The following is a 23,511-nucleotide window of genomic DNA, read 5'->3' on the forward strand; positions in this document are numbered from 1 at the left end:
CATCGGGTCCACGGCCATCGGGATGGATTACCCCCGGTATGTTGGCTCATGCACATAACAATAAAGCCTCAACCTAGAACATACTATGTCGATAGAAGAAGGTCTGGGTTTGAAAGTTAAAATGTGTAGTCATTTTTATGTGTTAAAGAGTAATATATATATATATATATATATATATATATATATATATATATATATATATATATATATATATATGCCCGGTACGCCGAAACGTTTTACGGCAAAAATAAATGATTTGCTGAAAATGATTACCCCATTCTCAACCTTTTTTATTTTCTCAATTGAACTTACCTTTCTCCCGATGTGTTCCGATGTGCAGGAACACATCCCAATGCTTCTTCCCACGACGCTAAGTCCGGCCTAATAGTAGTAAACTAACCTTTTTATGCACTTAATGATCACATAAATTTGTAAAGCGCACTTACACCATTTTTTAGTCACCTAATGAGCAAAAGAAATAATTTGTGCCCTAAAAAACAAAATAAAAATAGTTCTTTCTTATACCACTTTCTATATTATGTAAAACAGCCATTAAAAAAGTCAAGGTTTTAAATAACAAAAATAACAAGCAAGAACAAGTAAAAGCAACTTTCACTACCTCTAAATCATCAGCATCTTCTTTTTCTTTTACAACAATACACACAACAAACAAAACACGAAACTAAAATAAAAAGAAAAAAACAACTTATAGTTTTTTTAGACATTTTTCTTTATCATTTATTGTTCTTTTTATGAGCAACAGCTGTCCATAGTTGTTGTGTGATCTTCAGACTTGGGCTTTAGTAAATTTTTTGTCACTATTGTAGACCCTTCTTCAACAAGGCTAGGAACTTCCATTATCTTGGATAACAAAACAAACTGGTCAAGAAAGTCAACAATCTATATAAAATTGTTTTCTAAATTACGGATATCATATTTTGCATTTTCACCTTTTTAGCAGAAAAAACATAATGGAAATTTTCTTTTCTTGCATAAAAACTATTGATAACTGGATTTTTTTTTTATGTAAGCCACTCCAATTTTACATACTAAGGAGGTGTTTGGATAAATAGCTTTTAGCTTATTGCTTATTTGCTTATTGCGGTGGGAATAAGCATTTTTTTTAAATGTGTTTGGATTAGTTTATTGCGGTGGGAATAAGCAATAAGCAATAAGCATTTTAAGTGTTTGGCAAACAAAACAGCTTATAAATGACCAATAATCAATAAGCAAATGGTTTTCTCGCTAGAAAACATATCAACCAACCAACTGATTTTTGTACGTAATAATGGCTTAAAAAAATCAAATTACAAATGGTTTTCTCGCAAAAAAAAGTATATAGGTTTTTCTAAAATTTGCTCTTTTAATTAGCATTTTTTTATAAGGAATATAAGTTATGCACATTATTCGTACAAATTAAAAAACAAAATGTGAAAAATAAAATATTTAGATTTTAAATTACAAATATTAAAAATTAGAGGTTCAATTTTACCTTCAATGAAAGCTCTTCGAAGCATTGGTGTACATTTTCTAGAGTTGTTGCACTGCACTCATAAAATAAGCATCCAAGTTCTTTCGCGAGGGAAACACCTTCTTCCTTGCTTACAAATCTTTCTGCATCCTAAAATCACATTTAAAACATGTGTAAAACATGTGTAAATTGCATGAAATAGCAATTTACCTTCTATATATTTCTAATACCACGTTTTAGTTTCACTTGTTTTTTATATAAAGGTTTTAAACTTTAAATTGCATTGCTATTTCTTGCAATTAATTATTTGTTTTCTACAACCTACTTTGTCAACTTTATTTCCAATGAGCATCTTGACACAATCTTGATTAGTGGAGTACCGCTCGACTTCTTTAGCCCAAATGTCTAACAAGCTTGTGAATGTATCTCTCCTTGTAACATCATACACTGTGAAAAGCAAATCAATTTTGACTTTTATAATTAGGTAAATTCTTGAAAGTAAAAAATAATTTAAAGTAAAATGCTATAATCAGGTAGATTTTTAGCCATGCTTACCAAGAATGATGCCTTGAGCACCTCTGTAGTAAGAGCTTGTCAATGTCCTAAACCTTTCTTGTCCAGCTGTAATAAACATAAGATCAAGATGAACAAAACTTATTCTAAGAGGATTTCATCTAAAGTAACTATTGTATAAACAAATATTGTTTTTATATTAAATAAATTGTGTGAATGAGATTAATAAAACCACGTTTGCGAGATCCTTACTTACCAGTGTCCCAAATTGTAAGCTTTAATCTCTTTCCCCCAACTATAAGCTGTTTGATCTTGAAGTCAACCCCTGGTCAACAATAAGGTGGAAATTAAGTAGAAGCTAGAGCAAGTTGTGAATAAAAACAGACTCAAATATTATAAAAATGTTGAAGCTAATATCACCAATTACACTAAACTTTACAGCCAATAATGGTCATAGGAAAGATACAACAAATTACAATTTGTATGTCTCATTTAACTAACACAGTTTTCCTTTGGATATATAGACTAAAGTCTCAATATTTTCAACGATTTGATAAGAAAGTCTTAATTTTATTTTTTTTGACAGCAAAGTCCTAACTACCGTTAATTTTTGACACGTTTATCCTTTTTTGCTGGTTAGGCCGTAATTAAGATTTTATTGTTAAAAAAATAAAGTTTATGACTTTCCTGTCAAATCGTTAATTAGAACTTTACTGTAAAAAAAAATTTAAGACTTTTTTGTAAAATCGTTAAAAATATTAGGACTTTAGTGTATAATCTAGATTTCCATAGACAAATAATTTTATCAGTCTCCTGAGCATATTGTAAATACGCACTTCAGAAGTTCAAATATGAAATATTATTAGTAGATATACGTAATATCCAGCATATAAACATATAAAATAGGAACAATACACAAATTTTGCATCAATTCTCGAATTACAAAATACTTAGAAAAAAGTTCAGAAACTTCAATCAATCAATTTAGTAAATTAAGGTGAAGTTAAGTTACCAATAGTAGGGGAAATATCCTCGAGAGAATTGGAAACGAAACTGACGAGAAGACTACTTTTGCCGACACCAGAATCTCCGATCAACAAGATCTTAAATGACAGATCGTATTGAGCTGACGACAAACTCATTTTGATAAATTTCAATTGAATTTTCAACAAAACTTTATCTCTCTCTCTCGCTCTAGATTATTTGAGTAACAAGCAACACTAACAACAATTAAGCGCCACAAAGATGAGATTTGTTTCTCCAAATGTTGGATTAATATAAGAAACAAATTGAAAGCTCACCATTAATGGCATCCGATGCTTTCACTATTGATGAAGAAATTGAAAGAAGCGAGTGTGAATTTGAGAGCGAATCTAGAGAGAGAAAGCCTCTGAGAAGAGCAAACGAAGGGATGTTTCATGGTGTGGAAGTTGATGAGACGAATTTCGTTTTTGCGCGCATTGCACGGCTTCTTGTCAGCCAAGGTGAAAATATTTCATATTTACAACTTTTAGGTGAGTGAGTGACTCTCGTACCACACCTCACGGCATTTTTTACCATTCCAATACAATTTATTTTTTTAACCGGCAAATACAAATATATAATTTATTTCTGAACTAACACCTAATTTCGCTTATATTCACAACGAGACTTAGATCATCGACCTCAAAGAGTGAGGCAGCACCTGATACCGGTATACTAGAAGCCCCTTTGGTATGTCCTATACAACTATAACTCGTGGGGTGTTATACCTCACTTTACCATATTTTTGTTTTTTTTAATTAAGCAAAATGTAAATTAGTTAAAAAAAAAAAAAAAAAACATTTGTTTTCATTGAATAACATGTAATTAACTAAAAAAACTTCATTAATTTAATTGAAATGATTGCATTCCTAAAAACGAAAAAAAAAACGATTAAAATCCTAAAATCGGAAAAAAAAAATTAAAATCCTAAAAACGACAAAAAAAAAAACATAAAACCGATAACAATTCTAAAAACGATTACTACTTGCAATATTTTTTTCATGATGTCCGCTCTAGCCTTCAAAACCATATCGAGATCGTTTCTGTAGTGGTGATCAAAATGTTTTGTTAAAAATTTCATATCCTGGCTTTTTTGCTTCTCTTCTCGAGCTTGTTGCTTTTCCTCTCTTGATCTTTTTTTCTCCCCCAACTTCTCCTTTTCAAAAGTCAAACGAGTCTCAAAATTCAAATTATAAATTTCCAAACTAGTAGCAACACTATTCACTTCATCTCCTCTTCCCATTGCCAATGTATTTGACGACGATCCTCTCTTTCTTGCCCTATCTCGATTCGTTGGACGAACTACTTCTTCAAGCTCGAGCTCATTCACTTCGTTCGAATCAAACCCAAAATATGCATCTGATGAAGTAGTGTAAGTCGTCTTGGAAACGTAGGTTATTTTTTAACCACCTTTTTCGCTACCATACTCTTTTATCCATTTCGGGGAATTGGATAAAAATCTCTAAATGTCAAGAAACTTGAATGGCTTCTTATTATTATCAACAAGAAAATTTTTAAGAGTCATCTCTAAAATTTGTTCATCGCCTTCCCTACTTTTCCGTTGAGTTAACAAATTGTTGTAGATGTCGTTAAATTTAGTAATAAATTTATTCATCTCGCGCAACTTGCTAGTACTGTAAGTCCCTAATCTGCTTGTGTATCAATCAGATCCGTTTGATGGTGCGGAATCTCAATCAAACGGATGATGTCATATCAAATAGAAGAGAAGGAGAAGAAGAAGATGATGAATCTTGTATGTATTGATATGAATAAAGATCTGGATACAAGATTCACACACACTTACACACACTGTCTTTTCTCTCTCTAGAACACCTTCAAATGCACACACTTAAGCTCCTCTATTCTATGTGTTCATCCTTCACATTCACTCCTTACCCTATATATATATGGACCTAAGGCCAAGCCCAAAATACAAATAATCCAATGCTCGGTCCAAGCTACAATTAATCCTATACTATTTTTGGCCCAAATAATAAAAACAATAAATGCTTAGAAAAGCAAAGTATAAACCATATTTTTGACCCAACAATCTCCCCATTGGTTTATAGCTTTCTTTTCTTTTCTTAAATGACCCAACAAGCTCCCCCTAAAAAGTAGTTGGCTTTTCTTGTTAATCCTCATTGGGAGCTTTGGTTTCAACTTTAATCTTCAAATTCTTCACAACTTCAAGATGAACTATATTTTCATTTTATATCAAAACCTCGAGATGTCATGTTCCGATACAGATCAAAAGCATAAACAAGACATTATAAGCCTGACAACAGTTATTTACAACTACTGGCCTATAATCCAAAAATCTCTCATCATCATCCGACTATGCTCGGGGTCCACTACCTATAATATAAAAAGCTGAGTGGGTCAGGCTTGGGAGCCTGGTGAGCATATAGGGTTTTCAACCCACAATAATAATAAATTTATTAAATTCATCAATCAACAATAGCCCTGATTACCCATTCCCGTTGTCCTCACTTTACGTCCCTAAACACCTATCACAAGGGACCTAGCCTAATGATTATCATCGGGATGGACACTACTGCTAAGGGGACTCCTCAGCCATACATGTCCTAAAGGCAACCATGAGGGGGATGGAGTACACCAATGAACATATAGTTCACCAACACCTACAGGATGCGAACCTGCTAGCGTTCCACTGGACTGTCTAGAAAGGTCTGTGGTCGTCATGTATATTCCGCTAGACGACAACAACAACATCAAGGCCTCTCATCATTTTAACACACTTCGACTATTTCGTCTACCCATGTTTTACCCAACATATTTGTAGATAAAATACATATAAACTTTAAAACTTGTATAAAACATCTATTCAACAGTCACCTCAAATAAACAATTAATATAATTACACATAGCACGTATTATATAGAAAATACTTCATATCTATGCCTAAGATGAAAGTGACTATACACTCACTTGATTTAACGATAATCGGGCAGCACTTCGTTTCCTAAAACGATCGTTTCTAATAAAACATGGAGTTTTATTGAGAAATCGGGCTCTGCGAAGGTTGGGATTCAAAACCGAAAAGATAAATTTTTCCGGGTCTTCGGGCACTTCGGAACGTATTTTGGGTGTTTGGTGTAATACCAGGGCTTTAGGGGAAGTTGGAATGGAAGAAATATTGAGTTTAGGGTGTAAAATGGCAATTTTCTAAAATATACCCGGGAGGTCTCGCACCCTTCTGTTTATAGGGGTGAATCCGAAGATCTACGGCTGAGAAGACTCCACGCGGCAGAAGATGCGAGGCTCAGATCCGGAGGTGAGGGACGCGCGTCGGATGCGAGGCGAAGGCAGGTGGCTCACTTCCGATCTGCCACCGGTGCGAGGCGCGTCGAGTTCCTACTGGGCCGCACCTTCGGTCGAATCACAACGAGCACGTGGCGGACACGAGGCGACCTATGAGCGAGAGTGACGTGGCCGAAGTTGAGCCATGCGAAATTCCTCGGTTTTCGTGTTTTTCTTGATTTTTGAGCCAAAAACTTCTAAAATCCATAACTTTCGCATACGGGCTCCGTTTTTGACGTTCTTTATATGCACGCGTAGGTAACATTACGCTCTACAACTTTCGTTTAGACTTCGTCGGCTAATTTTGAATTTAATTTTAATATTATTATTTTTAACAGACCGGGACAGGAAATCCGTTAAAAATTCATAACTTCTTCATCCGACATCCGTTTTCGTCTGTCTTTTTACCGATGTACTACTATTGACGAGACCTTCGATTCTCGTTTAGGTTGTGTCGGCTAAAAATCACTCAATCTAAAATTCGAGTTTTTAGCTGTCTACTGCTAAGCTGAAACTTAGAAAAATCATAACTTCCTCATACGAAGTCAGATTTGGGCGTTCTTTTTATGCATATTCTCGGTTTAACGAACACTACGACTTTCATTTAGATCACTAAGGCTAAAAAGTAGTTTATCAAAAACTCATTTTTTACGTCATTCGGCGTCGTGCCGGTTTTGTCGCGGAACTTCGACAGATTATAACTTCTTCGCTCGGATTTTGGTATTCTTTATATATCCAGAATCCTTGTCGCGACCACTACAACTTTCTTAATAGATATCGGCTTTATCTAATATTTATTTTCGACGCTCATTTTTATTCTTAATTAATTAAATCCTAATAATTAAGCATAAAACACATAATAATCACATAATTCATTTTCTTTTCTTCAAAATGAGTTACAAAGGTTGACCTAGACTATTACATCATCATTAATGCCTATCTTAGAAACACGGGCATTACAATTCTCTTCCCCTTAGGATGATTCCGTCCCCAGAATCACACATCAACAAACAAATGCGGGTAGCGACTTATCATGTCAGTTTCCGTTTTCCGGGTGAGATTTGGCCCAGTCGTATGTTTCCATCGCACAAGCACTAAATCGACCATCTTGCGTCGCAATTTCATAGTCTTACGGTCAACGATTGCCTCTGGTTCTTCAATTAACCTCTTGTTTTCATCCAACCTTAATTCAAAAATTGGAATTATGTCGGGTACATCTCCCGTGAACTTCCTCAAATAACACACATGAAAGGTGGTATGAATACCCTCTAGTTCTTCTGGTAATTCTAGCTTATAAGCTTGATTCCCGATCCTCAGAAGAAACTTAAACGATCCAATAAACCTTGGACTCAACTTTCCCCTTTTACCAAATCTTATAAGTCCCTTCCATGGCGAGACTTTATGTAAAACCAAATCTCCAACTTCGAATGATATCAGTTGTCTTTTCTTGTCCGCATAGCTCTTTTGACGATCTTGAGCAGCTAACATCCTTTCCCTAATCACTTTCAACTTTTCAGCAGTCTGATGGACTATTTTAGGTCCCATAAACTGCTTTTCCCCGGCTTCCAACCAACATGACGGCGTTCGACACTTTTCTCCATGTAAAGCTTGGTAAGGTGCCATCTTGATGCTTGAGTGGAAACTATTATTATAGGAAAATTCTACCAGAGGTAAATGTTCATCCCAGTTACCTTGGAATTCCAGGGTAAATGCTCTTAGCATATCCAGCAGACGTTTGAATTGTTCGTTCGCTCTGACCATCGGTTTGGGGATGGTAAGTTGTACTCAAACACAACTTGGTACCCAATTCCTCTTGTAGACTCTTCCAAAACCTTGAGGTAAAACGGCTGTCACGATCTGATACAATCGTTAACGGAACACCATGAAGCCTCACAATTTCCTTCACGTAAGAATTTGCAAGCTTATCCATAGACCATTTCTCGTTGGCTACTATGAAATGCGCACTCTTAGTGAAGCGATCAACGACCACCCAAATCATGTCGTGACCGTTCTTTGTTCTGGGCAGTTTAGTCACGAAATCCATGGTGATGTCTTCCCATTTACCCATGGGTATAGGTAAAGGTTCTAAACCCCCATACGGTTTCTGATGTTGTGCCTTAACCCTAGCACATGTTACACACTCGGCCATATACTTAGCAACATCGAGCTTCATCGTCGGTCACCAGTAGTAGGGTTTTAGATCCCTATACATTTTTGTGCTGCCGGGGTGAATCGAGTACATGGTCTTGTGAGCTTCTTCCATCAGAATATCTCTTATTCCTCCTGTCTTAGGTACCCAAATCCTATCTTGGAATACCTTCAACCCTTGGTTGTTTGTACCGAACACTAACGTTTTGCCCAAACGTTCTTCCTTTCGGTCGTTTTTCTCTAAAGCTTCCTCTTGAGCTTTATTTATACTTTCCACAATTATCGAGACAACTTCAATTCTCAATGCTCATGGCCTTTTCTTTTCAAGGTTTACCTTCCGACTGAGAGCATCAGCAACAACATTTGCTTTACCAGGGTTGTAAAGTATCTCACAGTCGTAGTCCTTGAGTAACTCTAGCCAGCGTCGTTGCCTCATGTTCAATTCCTTCTGATTAAAGAGATATTGAAGACTCTTATGATCAGTGAAAAGTTTGCATTTAGTGCCATAAAGATAGTGCCTCCATATCTTTAAGGCGAATACTACCGCTTCCAACTCCCGATCATGAGTGGGGTAGTTCTTTTTATGCTCTTTCAATTGCCTCGATGCATACGATATCACTTTATCCCTTTGGGTCAGAACACAACCTAACCCAACTCCAGATGCATCGCTATAAACTGCGAAGTCATCAACTCCTTCAGGCAAAGAAAGAATCGGTGCTTCACACAATTTCTTCTTTAACTTCTCGAAAGCTTCCTTATGCTTCTCATTCTAAGTATAAGTAGCTCCTTTGTGGGTCAAAGCTCTTAATGGAGTAGCGATCGAAGAAAAGCCTTGGATAAACCTTCGGTAATATCCAGCTAATCCTAAAAAGCTTCGGATCTCCGTAGGACTTTTCGGTTGTTCCCACTTCATCACAGCTTCAATCATTCCTGGGTCAACCATTATCCCTTCTTGGTTAACCACATGATCCAAAAATTGGACTTGTTGAATCCAAAATTCACATTTGGAGAACTTTTCATACAGCTTCTCCTTTTTCAGAACTTCTAGCACTTCACGCAGTTGCTTGTCATGCTCCTGCTTGATTTTTGAATAAATCAAAATATCATCTATGAACACTATTACAGATTTATCAAGGTATGCTTTACAAACCCTGTTCTTCAAATCCATGAAAGCCGCTGGAGCATTGGTTAGTCCAAATGACATAACCAAGAACTCATAGTGTCCATATCTTGTTCTGAACGAAGTCTTCTCAATATCCTGCTCTCTTACCTTTAGCTGATGATATCCTGACCTAAAATTGATCTTCGAGAAATAGCTCGAACCTTGCAACTGATCGAACAAGTCATCAATCCTTGGCAACGGGTACTTGTTCTTTATTGTTGCCTTATTCAACTCTCTGTAATCGATGCACATTCTCATGCTCCCGTCTTTCTTCTTTACGAATAATGTCGGAGCTCCCCAGGGTGATGAACTAGGTCGAATAAAACCTTTGTCCAATAATTCCTGAAGTTGTGTCATAAGCTCTTTCACCTCTGTTGGTGCTAATCGATACGGTGCTTTTGCTATTGGCGTCATTCCTGGTAACAAGTCGATACGAAATTCTACTTGTCGATCAGGGGGTAATCCAGGAAGATCTTCGGGAAAGACTTCCGGATAGTCACACACCACCAGAATATTCTGCACCTCCTTCTTTTCCTTCTTAGAATCGATCACGAATGCTAGATATGATGCACATCCCTTGGCCAAACAACTTCTGGCTTTCATTAGGGAAATGATTCCAGAGTTTACTCTGTGTTTGTCTCCATACACCATAAATGGCTCTTTCCCTGGCGGTTTTACTTTTACTATCTTCTTCCTACACAATATTTAGGCATCATTGGCGCTAAGCCAATCCATTCCTAGAACGATGTCGAAACCATTTAATTCGATAGGCAATAATTCCTCGTGGAACTTATTCCCATTCAAGTCAATGAATATGTTTTTCATATGATGGCTAACAGGTATAAACTTGCCACTAGCATCCTCGACTATTAAAGCATTAACTAGTCTATCAATAGGCAAAGCTAGTTTTCTACCAAATTCATGCGAAATAAAGGAGCAATTGGCTCCAGAATCAAACAAAATTTGGGCAGGCAATTCGTTTACGAGAAAGGTACCTGAAGCGACATCAGCTTCTTCTTTTGCAGCTTCAAGTGTCATCTGAAAGGCTCTCGCCTTCGGCTTTGGTGGAAGATTGGGCTTTGCTGCATCCTTCTTCTTCGGGCAATCCTTCAAAATATGCCCCTCTTCATTGCACCCAAAACAGACTTTCTTAACAAAGGTGCATTCATTGGCATAATGCCCAGGCTTTCCAAATTTGTAACAAGTGACTTCCTCGCAGCATTTCCCAGCATGTTTCTTCTTACACTTGTCACACCACTTGGCTTCGGCTCCTCCTCTGAATTTCCTCGAACCAGTCTTCGAGAATTTGTTCTTTTTATTGGAACCTGAAGTTCCTTCAAACTTTCTCTTTTCGTCAACTTCAATCTTGTTGGCGGATCTCCCCTTAATCATATCTTCAACAGACTTGGCAGCCCAGACGGCTGCCTCCAATGTAAGTGCCTGACGTACTGGCACCGCATACTCCCATGGAAGTCCCTTTGCGTACCTGTCAATTTTTGTCAGCTCATTTGGGACAATACGCAAAGAAAACTCCATTTTGTCTGTGAAGTTATTTGTGTATTCATCAACGGTCATACTTCCCTTCTTCAACGTCAGAAATTGGTTTTCTAGCTCAAGCACATTTTGGGCCGAGCAGTACTTGCGCCTGAAGTGCACCAAGAACTCTGCCCAAGTCAGCTGCAGTGGCTCATTAGGGCTTAGGGTTTTCCCCAGAGTGTTCCACCAACGAACAGCGCTACCTCTAAACTGACGCACTGCAAATGTGGTTTCTAACTTGCCTTGGCAACCACATGTCATGAAAGCCAATTCCATTTCCGAGATCCAATCAAATACTCCGACAAGATCTTCTTTTCCAGAGAAAGTTGATGGCTTGCAAGTCATAAAGTCTTTATACTTGCATCCATTTATCTCCACTCTATCCTCGTGGTTATTTCTCCCAACCACAAGCGGATCAGTTTGACCAACAGATCTACTGTTATTTCCTTCTTCAGACTGACTGTCATTTAATTCAGGTTGTTCAACAGAATTGAGGGTTCACTCCTGTTGTTCAGCAATATTTGCCTTATTTCCTCCCTTTGTTCAGCCATCATTGTCTGAATCATGGCTTGTACTCCAGCCATGGTGATGGGTTCTGGTGCAGCTCCTGCTATAGGCACCTGTTCCGCTACTTAGGGTTGAGGTTGGTGGTTTCTATTTGCATTTCCAGCTCCACTTCGGGTTCTTGCCATTATAATCTATATACCAAATAAGACGAATTTAGATCTTTATTCACGATAGACGTTTAAATTCTCCTTATCACTCCAAAACGTTTACATGCTAGTGCTAATATCGTAATCGTACGCTTAGAATCGTAAACACATAAGGTTTCCAGATCCGGTCGGCAATAGACCATAGATCCGAACAAATAATGGCATATATGGCAAACATATAGCATTTAGCACATAAAAACATTTTAGGCATCTTTCCTAAAATATACTAGTGCTCGTGTCGAAAATATGGTGGACACTCATCTCACGATCATCACTTAGCATTCTAAGTTTAAGTCTAGAAATCCTACAAATTCTTAGTTCGCTTAAACTAATGCTCTGATACCAACTGTGACATCCCCTTATTTCTCGGCCAGAAAAGACCGATTTAATTTATGCTTTTAAAATAAAATCAGAGTAATCCTTTTTTTTAAAAGATGTTGCGGAATTTGTCCCCAAAACAAAACATGATAAAAAATTTTATCAAAACCTTTCTTTAAGAAATATATATTTTCATTTTATATCAAAACCTCGGGATGTCATGTTCCGATACATGTCAAAAGCATAAACAAGACATTATAAGCCTTACAACAGTTATTTACAACTACTGGCCTATAATCCGAAAATCTCTCGTCATCATCCGACTATGCTTGGGGTCCACTACCTGTAATATAAAAAGCTGAGTGGCTCAGGCTTGGAAGCCTGGTGAGCATATAGGGTTTTCAACCCACAATAATAATAAATTTATTAAATTCATCAATCAACAATATCCCTGATTAACCATTCTCGTTGTCCTCACTTTACGTCCCTAAACACCTATCACAAGGGACCTAGCCTAAGGATTATCATCGGGATGGACACTACTGCTAAGGGGACTCCTCTACCATACATGTCCTAAAGGCAACCATGAGGGGGATGGATTACACCAATGAACATATAGTTCACCAACACCTACAGGATGCGAACCTGCTAGCGTTCCACTGGACTGTCTAGAAAGGTCCGTGGTCGTCATCTATACTCCGCTAGACGACAACAACAACAACAACAACAACAACAACAACAACAACAACAACAACAACATCGAGGTCTCTCATGATTTTAACACACATCGACTATTTCGTCTACCCATGTTTTACCCAACATATTTGTAGATAAAATACATATATAGTTTAAAACTTGTATAAAACATCTATTCAACAGTCACCTCAAATAAACAATTAATATAATTACACATAACACGTATTTTATAGAAAATACTTCATACCTATACGTAAGATGAAAGTGACTACACACTCACTTGGTTTAACGATAATCGGGCAGCACTTCGTTTCCTAAAACGATCGTTTCTAATAAAACCGGGAGTTTTATTGTGAAACCGGGCTCTGCGAGGGTTGGGCTTCAAAACCGAAAAGATAAATTTTTCTGGGTCTTCGGGCACTTCAGAACGTATTTTGGGTGTTTGGTATAATACGGGGGCTTTGGGGGAAGTTGGAATGGAAGAAATATTGAGTTTAGGGTGTAAAATGACAATTTTTTAAAATATGCCCGGGAGGTCTCGCACCCTTCTATTTATAGGGGGTGACTCCGAAGATCTACGACTGAGAAGACTCCACGCGGCAGAAGATGCGAGGCTCGGATCCGGAGGGGAGGGACGCGCGTCAGATGCGAGGCAAAGGCAGGTGGCTCGCTTCGGATCTGCCACCGGTGCGAGGCGCGTCGAGTTCCTACTGGGCCGCACCTTCAGTCGAATCAGCAACGAGCACGTGGCGGACACGAGGCGACCTGCGAACGAGGGTGACGTGGCTGAAGTTGGGCCATGCGAAATTCCTCGGTTTTCGTGTTTTTCTTGATTTTTGAGCCAAAGACTTCTAAAATCCATAACTTTCGCATACAGGCTCCGTTTTTGACGTTATTTATATGCACACGTTGGTAAAATTACGCTCTACAATTTTCGTTTAGACTTCGTCGGCTAATTTTGAATTTAATTTTAGTATGTTTATTTTTAACAGACCGGGACAGGAAATCCGTTAAAAATTCATAACTTCTTCATCCGACATCCGTTTTTGTTTGTCTTTTTACCGATCTACTACTATTGATGAGACCTTTGATTCTCGTTTAGTTTGTGTCGGCTAAAAATCACTCGATCTAAAATTCGAGTTTTTAGCTGTCTACTGCTAAGCTGAAACTTAGAAAAATCATAACTTCCTCATACGAAGTCAGATTTGGACGTTCTTTTTATGCATACTCTCGGTTTATCGAACACTACGACTTTCATTTAGATCACTAAGGCTAAAAAATAGTTTATCAAAAACTCACTTTTTACGTCATTCAGCACCGTGCCGGTTTTGTCGCGGAACTTCGACAGGTCATAACTTCTTCGTTATAACTCGGATTTCGTTATTCTTTATATATCCGAAATCCTTGTCGCGACCACTACAACTTTCTTAATAGATATCGGCTTTATTTAATATTTATTTTCGACGCTCATTTTTATTCTTAATTAATTAAATCCTAATAATTAAGCATAAAACACATAATTCACATAATAATCACATAATTCCTTTTCATTTCTTCAAAATGAGTTACAAAGGTTGACCTAGACTATTACATCATCATTAATGCCTATCTTAGAAACACAGGCGTTACACCATTTTTCATGCGGCAAACCTATACTCGAACAAACCCTTCGGTACAGTGTTTACCCATACTGCATCTTACCGCGATATGCGGTACATGGTGTATCGTATAGCCTTAGATATTTCGTATTTTTGTAATAATATAATGATAAAGTTATATATATGGTCCCTGCAGTTGTGGTTGGTAAAAAATAAGATTGCAATTCTTTACTTTTTATGAAGAATTTTTCAACATAGACGGTCCTTTAGGTTTTGAAATTTTGCACAATATGTCCTTATGAATAACTTCAAAATAGATAATAATAAAAATTATAAGTTAAATGTTTGTAAAATGATCAATATATCCTTTTTTTTATCATTTTTCATTTTATTAAAGTTTTTGTTTATATTATATACTTAGAGTCTTACCTCACCCCAACCCCATCATTTTTCACCATTCTTTCACTTTCTCTTTCTTTTCTCGTGTCTCTCATTTTCCTCCTTATTTTCATTTATCGACATTGAAGTTTACCCATAACTCTAGACTGTTGTTGCTCATATCTTACTTATTGTTGTTGCTCCTATCTTACTTACTAATAAAACTACATTGACCACCACCATTATGAAGCACCATCATCAGTACCCACCATGGAACAATCCATCGCAAATCCACTTCTTTATCTTATTTTGTAACAACCCTCATATGAGCCTATTTGAAATAACCTTTAATAAAATATTTTGTAACGTCCGAAAAATGTAATCAAAAGTTTTCATTTTTAATTTAAATAAAACAATATTCAAAAACATTATCCATACAACCCAAATGAAATACGTATATCAATCAGAGTAATATCTCAAAAGCAGAAACCATGTGGTGTGTGCGATGCAGTCATCCCGAGCTCTTCCCCTTGGAACTGGAAGTACTTGAAACATAAACTGAAAACCATAAGCACAAAGCATAGTGAGTTCCCCAAGATACCGCATACCAAACATAAAACACATAACGGGCCCCACCCATAGTGTATAACGGGCCCCACCCAAACTCGCGTAACGGGCCCCGCCCAATGAGTATAACGGGCCCTACCCTAACTCGCATAACGGGCTCCGCATACATATAATTCATACTATATAACAAGTAATATCATACAATATAATTATCGGGCCCCGCCCAGTAAGCATAGAAGCGCATACACATGCTAGTTTCACACAAACAATGATTATTCTAATATATCAGATCATGGGTCGGCATTGGTCCGTTCAACCCGCTATACATGGTGAGGAAACTCACCTCGACTGTTGGATTTCACAGGAAAAATCCCTGGTTGCTGGTCCGACGAATCCCCGAGCTATCAAAATAAAATAACACCCAATTAACATTTGGGTCTCAAACCATGACCAACAATCCATACTTGGGGTAAAAAGATAATTTTACCCCTTGCATATTTTGGTACAAGACTAAGGCCCAAACTCCCCATTTACAAGGCCCAAAACTAAGGTGATGTTTGTTTTTTGAAGCGAAAATGCATTAAGTCTGCGGACCACCTCTACAACCCTATATAGCAGAAGAGGGGGGACCAAACGACTGCAACATGTAATAATAAGTTTGTTTGTTTTTTAACCTCTACAGACTGCTGCAATAAATTAAAGTAAGGTGTCAAGAGGTTTGAAACAGAGGGTTTAGTGTTGCGCCACGCAGCACACGCGCAACAGTTTTTAAGTAAGAAGTCTTCTGAAAAACAAACAGTTGCGAAGAACCAAAGTGTTGCGCGTGTGTTGCGCGGTGCAGCAATAAGTGGTCAGAAGTGGTTTTTTAGAAAAAAACAAACAGCACCTAAGTAATCATCCAAAGTCCATTTATGGCTCAATTTTCCAAATTGGGCCCAAATCCCTACATGGGCCTTACCCTAAAGCCCAACAATTTTTCCTAGCCCAAAATACTTGTACTCTAGTGGCCCAACAGGAACCAAATCATCCAAGCCCAATAAAATGGTCCAAACTTGAAGCCCAAAACGCTAAGCCCAACAGACTAAGTACGCGGGGCGTACTCAGCTGTACGCTAAGCGTACTTGCTAAATGGCTTGTACACCATGCGTACAAATTTGTACGCCCAGCGTACTCACCCAATAAGCCAATATCCACATTAAGCACTTAAGGCTTAAGACCAAAAGCACAAATCATAGATCTTAGCCCTAATAGACGTCTAAAACCATAAAGTCACTGACTTGGTGACTTTGCATGCCCTAAAAGATCACAACTTCAAGATATAGCATTTCACTTTCACAAAATGGGCATAAAATCATGCATGGATAGATCTAAACCTTAAAGGTGACAACATTATGCATTTAGAACCTCAGAAACACCAAGAGTGGCAACTCAAATCTCCGAGAGTGGTATCAAACCACTAGATCTCATTCTTGTGGCCAAAAGGGACCAAAACTCACAAATGATAGATCTAAGCCACTAATGAGCAAGTTCATAGCTTTTTGCCTCAAACAAGTTGGAAATGAAGAAAACAAACGAGATCCACAAGCTCTTCCTTGATCCACCACCTTGCACCAAGCTTCTACTTATTGAATATGAACCAAAACACACCAAAATTAACATAATGAGCTCAAATCAGAAAGGAGAGGCTTAGGGTTTCTTGCTTTAGGCTATAGGGGAAATGAAGGCTAAAAAATGAGACTTTCATGGTCCACAATGATGTTTATATAGTGTTCAACCCCGAAAATTAGGGTTTCCAAATGGCTCACGTACGCCCCACGTACATACACGTACGCCCAACGTACGTGTATGGAGTCCAGATCCCGCCTCGCATTAGTACGCTAAGTGTACTGAAACATCCCAAAAATACTAGCCAAAAATTTCGTCTTCAAAATCATTTAACAAACATAAATATCATCGCCAAGGTATAGAGTCATAAAAACATGTATCTCAAATCTCATAAAATCTGTTATCATATCACAATCTCATATAAAATATCAGAGTAAACTCCCAGGCTAAGAAAACTGTGGTGTGTGCCATGCCATCATCCCGAGCCCTTTCCCTTGCTAGCTAAAGTACCTGAAACCAAAACTGAAACTGTAAGCATGAAGCTTAGTGAGCTCCCCCAAAATACCACATACCATACAAAGCACATATAACAAACAACATAACTCTAGGACTACTCCCAACTTTTTCGGGACGAATCCCAGCATCGGCTTACCCGGCATCGGACTCCTGCCCGGCATAGGGCTCACCCCGGCATCCGACCGCATTGGGCATTTGGCACACCCCGGCATCGGGCTTGCCCCGACATCGGGCTTACCTCGGCACATACATAGCATAACATATATCATAAACATATAATCTGCATCGGGATTGCCCCGACATCGGACCGATGCCCGGAACACATAATCATAACATATAAACTAGCATACATCGGGCTTGACCCGGAACTTATAATTCATGGCATAATAATTAACATACATCGGGCTTGCCCCGGCATCGGGCTTACCCCGGAACACATAACACATAACACATAAACATGGATGAATCACAAAGACATCAGGAATACATAACTACTTCTCGGGACCGCCCTGGCATCGGATCGAAGTCCGGAATCATATAAATTGCGTCGGGCAAATCCCGGCATCAGGCTCACCCCGATATACTCTACAACTTAAACGGTCCGGCATTGTGGCCGTAAACCCGTTCCTACTGGAAGGAAACTCACCTCGTATGACTGACTGCTGAAAAACGGGTGAAGGATCCCTATTTGCTGCTCCGGCGACTCTCCGACTATTAATTCCATAACAACACTTAATCAAAAACTGATAATCCTTCCTAGGGTGAAATGACCATTTTACCCCTGGTCAAAGTCAACGTCCTTGCCAAAGTCAATCTTCTAGGTTGACTGTTGGATTAATGTCTAAGTCCATAACTATATTTGGTATGTACTTGACCCGACCCGGCATGGTCCATTTGGGTTGCACTTCACCAGCACAATTTATATGGATAGTCTTTTGAGAATAGTATATTTATGATTTATATTAATATATTATAAGTTTTAATATATTAATATGGAATCATATTATTTAATTAGTATTGATCAAGAATTAATATAGAATTAATTAAGTGATCAAAAAGAACTAATTAAATATGGACTCTTATATATATGGAATGGGCCAAGTTCATTTAGGTTGGGCTAAGCTTTCATGGATGGTCCATGGAGCTTTTAACCCATGGATCCTATGTAAATGAAAGGTCATGGGTATTAGGGTTTACATGGATGTAACCCTAATCCTCCATAATATATAAAGGGGTCCTTGGCTCACAAAATTGGCACAAGTGTGTGAAAATAAGAGTGGGCCGATTTTAGTGTGCATACATATTCTCTCAAGTTCTTCCAAGGTGTTTTGGTGATTTGTGATTCCATTTGAGGCTTCCACACTATTGGGGCTAAGATCTTAAGGCTTGAAGACATCAAGCTACATCAAAGGTATGTCATCTAACTAGAACTTTGTAGTATAGGTGCTTCATAATATGCTAGTTAGGATGAAACCTTAGAATAGTTAATATTTGCATGTATAATAGAGAAAACATAGATTCAAGGTTTATAGGGTTGCATGTACACCATAGGAGTGTTAGAATGCTTAAAACCCAACAGTGGTATCCGAGCCATGGGTTGTTTTCTGTTATATTGATGCAAATGTCTTATTTTCAAGTTGAAAAAAAAGGGAAAAAAACATGACGTTTGTCAAATTTTAAGATAATTACTTGTTTTGTGAAAAACGAATTATTTGTAAAATTTGAATCATTTGTTATATGTGTTGAATTAGGTCAAATTTAGTAAAAGATAAAATGATATGATTATTTTATTAGTTTTAAAAGTTTGACCTAAATGTTTTAAGGAGTTACATATTTTGTCATAAAATTTTGGAGCTCAAATTTTTTTTAAAGTTGTGATCTTAAGGGTTTTTGAAACTTCCATTAGTTGTGGATATGAAAGTTTTTTTTTTTTAAAAAAAAATTTGATTCAAAGTTTTTATGGAGTGACAAAATTTGGTGTTAATGTTTTAAAGAATTCCATAACTTGTTCTTAAGTTATGGAACATGGAAAGTTTCATCGTAAAACACCATTAATTCCATAAGTTATGGAATCCAAAGGTTTTCAAGAATTACAAAACTTGCCCTCAAGTTTTGGAATTTGAGAAAAGTTTTTTTGAAAAAAAAGAATTGAATTCTAAAACTCTTGGGTTCATAACTTAAACAATTATTAAATGGTTTTAATTTTGAGTTTAATAATCGGAATTATGATGTTTTGTTGAATAGTTCAAATTAACTCTTATGGACTCTATTAATAATTAATTAAAGCGTTTAATTAAAAGAGTATTATTAATCCATAAATATATGGTTTGAGTTTAATTAAATTAAAAGTCTAGTTTAATTAATAGATTAAACCACCAAGTATTTTAAATGTCTAAAATACACCCTTATACTATTATAATATTAAAAGTTTAATATATTATATGTATAAGAGCAAGTCGTCTTACCATTAGTAGGCCTCATTCACGAAGCCGGTCTATAAGGGGGTATAAGGTTACTGCCTATAAAATGGCAGTTTAATGGGTGTCCACTCTCACTCACCGCTTCCTTGACCGGTGGAGGGTCGTTAGCCGAACAGGTAGGACAAGGACTATAATTCTCCCTTGACTATAAGTATAATGATAAATACTAAGTAACTAAACACTTATAAATTCCCAATCTTAGTTACTTAGGAAAATGTGAATAAGGTGCTAATCCATGTAATTACACTTTGCACTTTGTTTAAGCTGTTAGTGGAGCGTGTGTGGTTAACCGGCACACTAACCTGGACTTAACAAGGTAGGTAAAGGGTAACTTAATGTTTATCATAGTATCGTTGGAGCGTGTGTGGTTAACCGGCATATCGATTGAGGGGTAAATATTAAGGGTACCAAGTATATTTGCATGGTTACTTCACACCTTGTTTTGTGATCCTCGGCATCCCAGTCACAAAACCTGAAAGGTACACTCGAGATTGAAACATGCCATTGAAAAGTTCAGTGAATCTCAGAAGAATCTAGGAGTTTCAAAACCAATTAAAACCTAATAATACATTTCGTTTATCTTGGTGGAAATTGGTGAATCGTCATTCACCTACCTTCAAATATTTTATAGCTTGGATTACGACATCCCTCTTCCAAGTTATAAAATAGTTTGTTGGGTCCTAGCCTTAATATATTATATTGGGTGTTATATTAAGGACTTAAATCAACTTTACGTGAATTTCTCCCATTGTTGATGTCTGGTTTAGATAACAATGATCTTCCCAAACCAAGCTTTCCTAATGAATATGACTTCCCGAGTTTGGCTCATGGAAGTCATACTTTTCTTCCTCCACCTCCTCCAATTATTCTCCCTAACCCACAAGTTCAAGGTCACTCAAGCACTAATGGCAAGCAAGGTCTATGTGTGATCACATCTTAGAGATGAAGTCACATATTGACAAGCCGGGAGAGTTGGGTGTCAAAGTCTTGAGAAAGTTGGATGTTCAATCACTTTCTAAGTCACATAGTGAGTTCCTTTGGGACTACTATGAAACAGACTATGACAGGAACCTTAATGATCATATCTATTTGCTTGGTGCTGGTGAATCAACAATGATTTGGAACGATAGTAAAGAAAATTTGATTAGAAGATCAACTTCCCAAAAACTTTATGGACAGTGACAATGGTGACACTGGAAATCCAGAAAAATCATTCTCTTCCCAATGGAAAGGGATTGGCCATACTCAACCCGGTTGACCAAATGGTAAAGAGAAAGGATAAGTCTGAGATAGTTCCATTACCAAAGGGTCCATATGTTTATTTTGCCAAAGGAAGGGGCGTTGATTGCAAAGCTGCCAAATTTACCTAAGGATGTTAAAGTCAATAAGTTTGACTCTACATCAGGTAGAGCCCATTATCTAACTATGTTAAGTTCTATTCTGAGATCCTCATTACATGATGTGACTGGGTCACATGTTGATGTTTTAAGAATCAAAGAATAGAGAGAAATCTTAAAGGAAGTATATGCTGATTCTGATCGCGAAGGTGGATTTCGATCGCATCAGAATTTTGAGCAGTTGCTTAAGAAGTTATGATATATTGCTAAGGAATAGATAACAACAATTTTCCATGTGGATTGTAAGGATAAGTTTTTCCGCAAAGTTTTAAAATAAAAGAAAATTGTTTAATTTTATTTATTTGAAGTATCCTTACAATGGCATTTGTGGAAAATTGTTGCTTATATGATTCCACTGACAACAATATTGGAAAATGGATTTGATTCTTTCATTTGTGGTAGTGTCTAAATTTACCAAATCAGGAAAGTTCCTCATCACCCAAGTTTGAATTGGACCGAAACTTGGAATCATGCAAGTTGAATAGTATGATGAATGAGAACTTTCAAGCATTAGAAAATCAAGACTAATTACTTGTTCACATGGATGTGTGAGTCAAGTGAAGGACTAAAGGGATCGAGTACACATTCTTGTGCACTGGTCATCTCCACCACAAAGCTCGTTAAGACTATTTGATTTACTAAAGTTTAGTAAATATGGTTATACTTACAAGTTTAAGATAATTCTGAAACATTGAAAAAGTCTCAATGTATGGCAGAACGAATGGGAAGAATCAAATTAGGCAGAAAGATAAAAGTTTCTCAAATCTTAAAAGATGGGAGAGTACTTTAGTATCATGTTTGTGATCATCTTAATGATTTAGAAATCATATCACAATTAGTCCTCTAAAGGTCATATTAGTGCATTCTTATGACTAAGAAGAGGAGTCATGAATTGTTGAAATGGTTAGATCAGGAAGATGAGTCATACTTCGTTCCAAAACAATTCTTAGAGTCATACTCCAAGATTGTAACTTGAGTGACATATCTTAAAGAAAGGTTTAAAACACTTGTCAAATGTAAGAGTAAAAGTGTCCTACTCTTGTACATTTGAAATTGGTAAGTTGTGATGTTTTGGATAAAACAAAGACCAACTAAGGCCAATTGTATGAAGTGTTTGTCTTGATAAAGAATCCGAACCATCTCTTGAATATTTGGCAAGATAGTCTTATATGTCAAGAGGATAGTGGGAGTCTTAAAGATCCTAAAAAGAATTTCAAGAACTAATCAAGAATAAAACCTGAGGTTCTTCACTAGCACACGACTTGAGGTTTATAACCTATCGTGTTGACATATTCTGTGCCCATTCCAGTTAAAGTTGGCTTTGCATAGGGGTTCTGAAAGTTCTCAATTGGTTGCATAACAACTTGGAAGCAATGGCAGGCCCTGTACTGCCAGGTGGCAAGAAGTTAAGATTGCATAAGTTCAGTCCATATGAGTTTGGATTTGTCATTATCCTTGTCTTGTGACTATGGTTTTGACGATTCACATGGATAAGAACACATACACCATAAAATCTAAGGGTCATAAGGTTTCTCTCCGATTCATGAAAATGATGGTGAGGAAACACTTCCACCAAGTAGATTTGAAGCAGATGGCAAAAGGTCTAAACAATTGAGACTATGATTACGGCATCCCATTTCATAGTTCTGAAATTGTTTAGACACACATGCATGCTATCTAAGGAAAGGTGTATGATTTTGATAAAGTTTTATCAAAGCATCTCGTATCAGAAATCTGAACTTTGGTAAGAAAGTCAATAAAGTATTGATTTCTAGAAGTCCAACTGATTTCTGAGTACATGTCAAAGCTAGTGAGAGCATAAGTGTTATGCTAATAATCATCATGTTAGTGGGAGCATGATAATTATTGTTAGTGTTTCAAGTTAGCAATGTTAATTATAGAAAACAAAAGTTTCAATTCGTGAGGCTGCAGGGATTGAAAAAGTTGTTTTGCTATAATTAAGGGAGAGGATATACTTCATTTCAGTTCTAAAGGCTTAGATTGAGACCTTAATCATCTTTAGTCAAGAATATATATATGAATTTCATGTTGGATTGGTTCAACTTAAA

At 37.0% G+C, this 23,511-nt stretch overlaps 1 protein-coding gene across 2 annotated transcripts; it reads right to left on the bottom strand.

Annotated features, from left to right (window-relative positions):
- Window positions 1-553: 553 nt before the first annotated feature.
- Window positions 554-3,434, bottom strand: LOC145156347 (ras-related protein RABC2a-like). 2 transcript variants are annotated; one of them, XM_079075757.1, is made up of 6 exons: window positions 2,997-3,434; window positions 2,241-2,309; window positions 2,027-2,092; window positions 1,797-1,918; window positions 1,493-1,621; window positions 554-879 (listed from the first exon to the last, which is right to left on the bottom strand). In XM_079075757.1, exons 1-6 carry the CDS (start codon window positions 3,124-3,126, stop codon window positions 751-753), a joined length of 645 nt encoding a protein of 214 aa, XP_078931883.1. In that variant the 5' UTR covers window positions 3,127-3,434; the 3' UTR covers window positions 554-750. The 2 variants fall into 2 exon arrangements, with proteins under 2 accessions (XP_078931883.1, XP_078931884.1); XM_079075758.1 differs by having other exon boundaries at window positions 554-861; window positions 2,997-3,428.
- Window positions 3,435-23,511: the final 20,077 nt, after the last annotated feature.

Source organism: Lactuca virosa, chromosome 2 (assembly GCF_052849685.1).
Source record: "Lactuca virosa cultivar CGN04683 chromosome 2, Lactuca_virosa_CGN04683_v6, whole genome shotgun sequence".
Classification (NCBI taxonomy): Eukaryota; Viridiplantae; Streptophyta; class Magnoliopsida; order Asterales; family Asteraceae; genus Lactuca; species Lactuca virosa.

Excerpts from the sequence above, each read along its gene's own strand:
- LOC145156347 (XM_079075757.1), bottom strand. The coding sequence starts at position 3,126 with ATGAGTTTGTCGTCAGCTCAATACGATCTGTCATTTAAGATCTTGTTG. Across the intron at positions 2,310-2,996 it reads GGATATTTCCCCTACTATTG|GGGTTGACTTCAAGATCAAA; the intron begins GTAACTTAACTT and ends ATTGTTGACCAG. Across the intron at positions 880-1,492 it reads TCGAAGAGCTTTCATTGAAG|TTTGTTTTGTTATCCAAGAT; the intron begins GTAAAATTGAAC and ends TTTCTTGACCAG.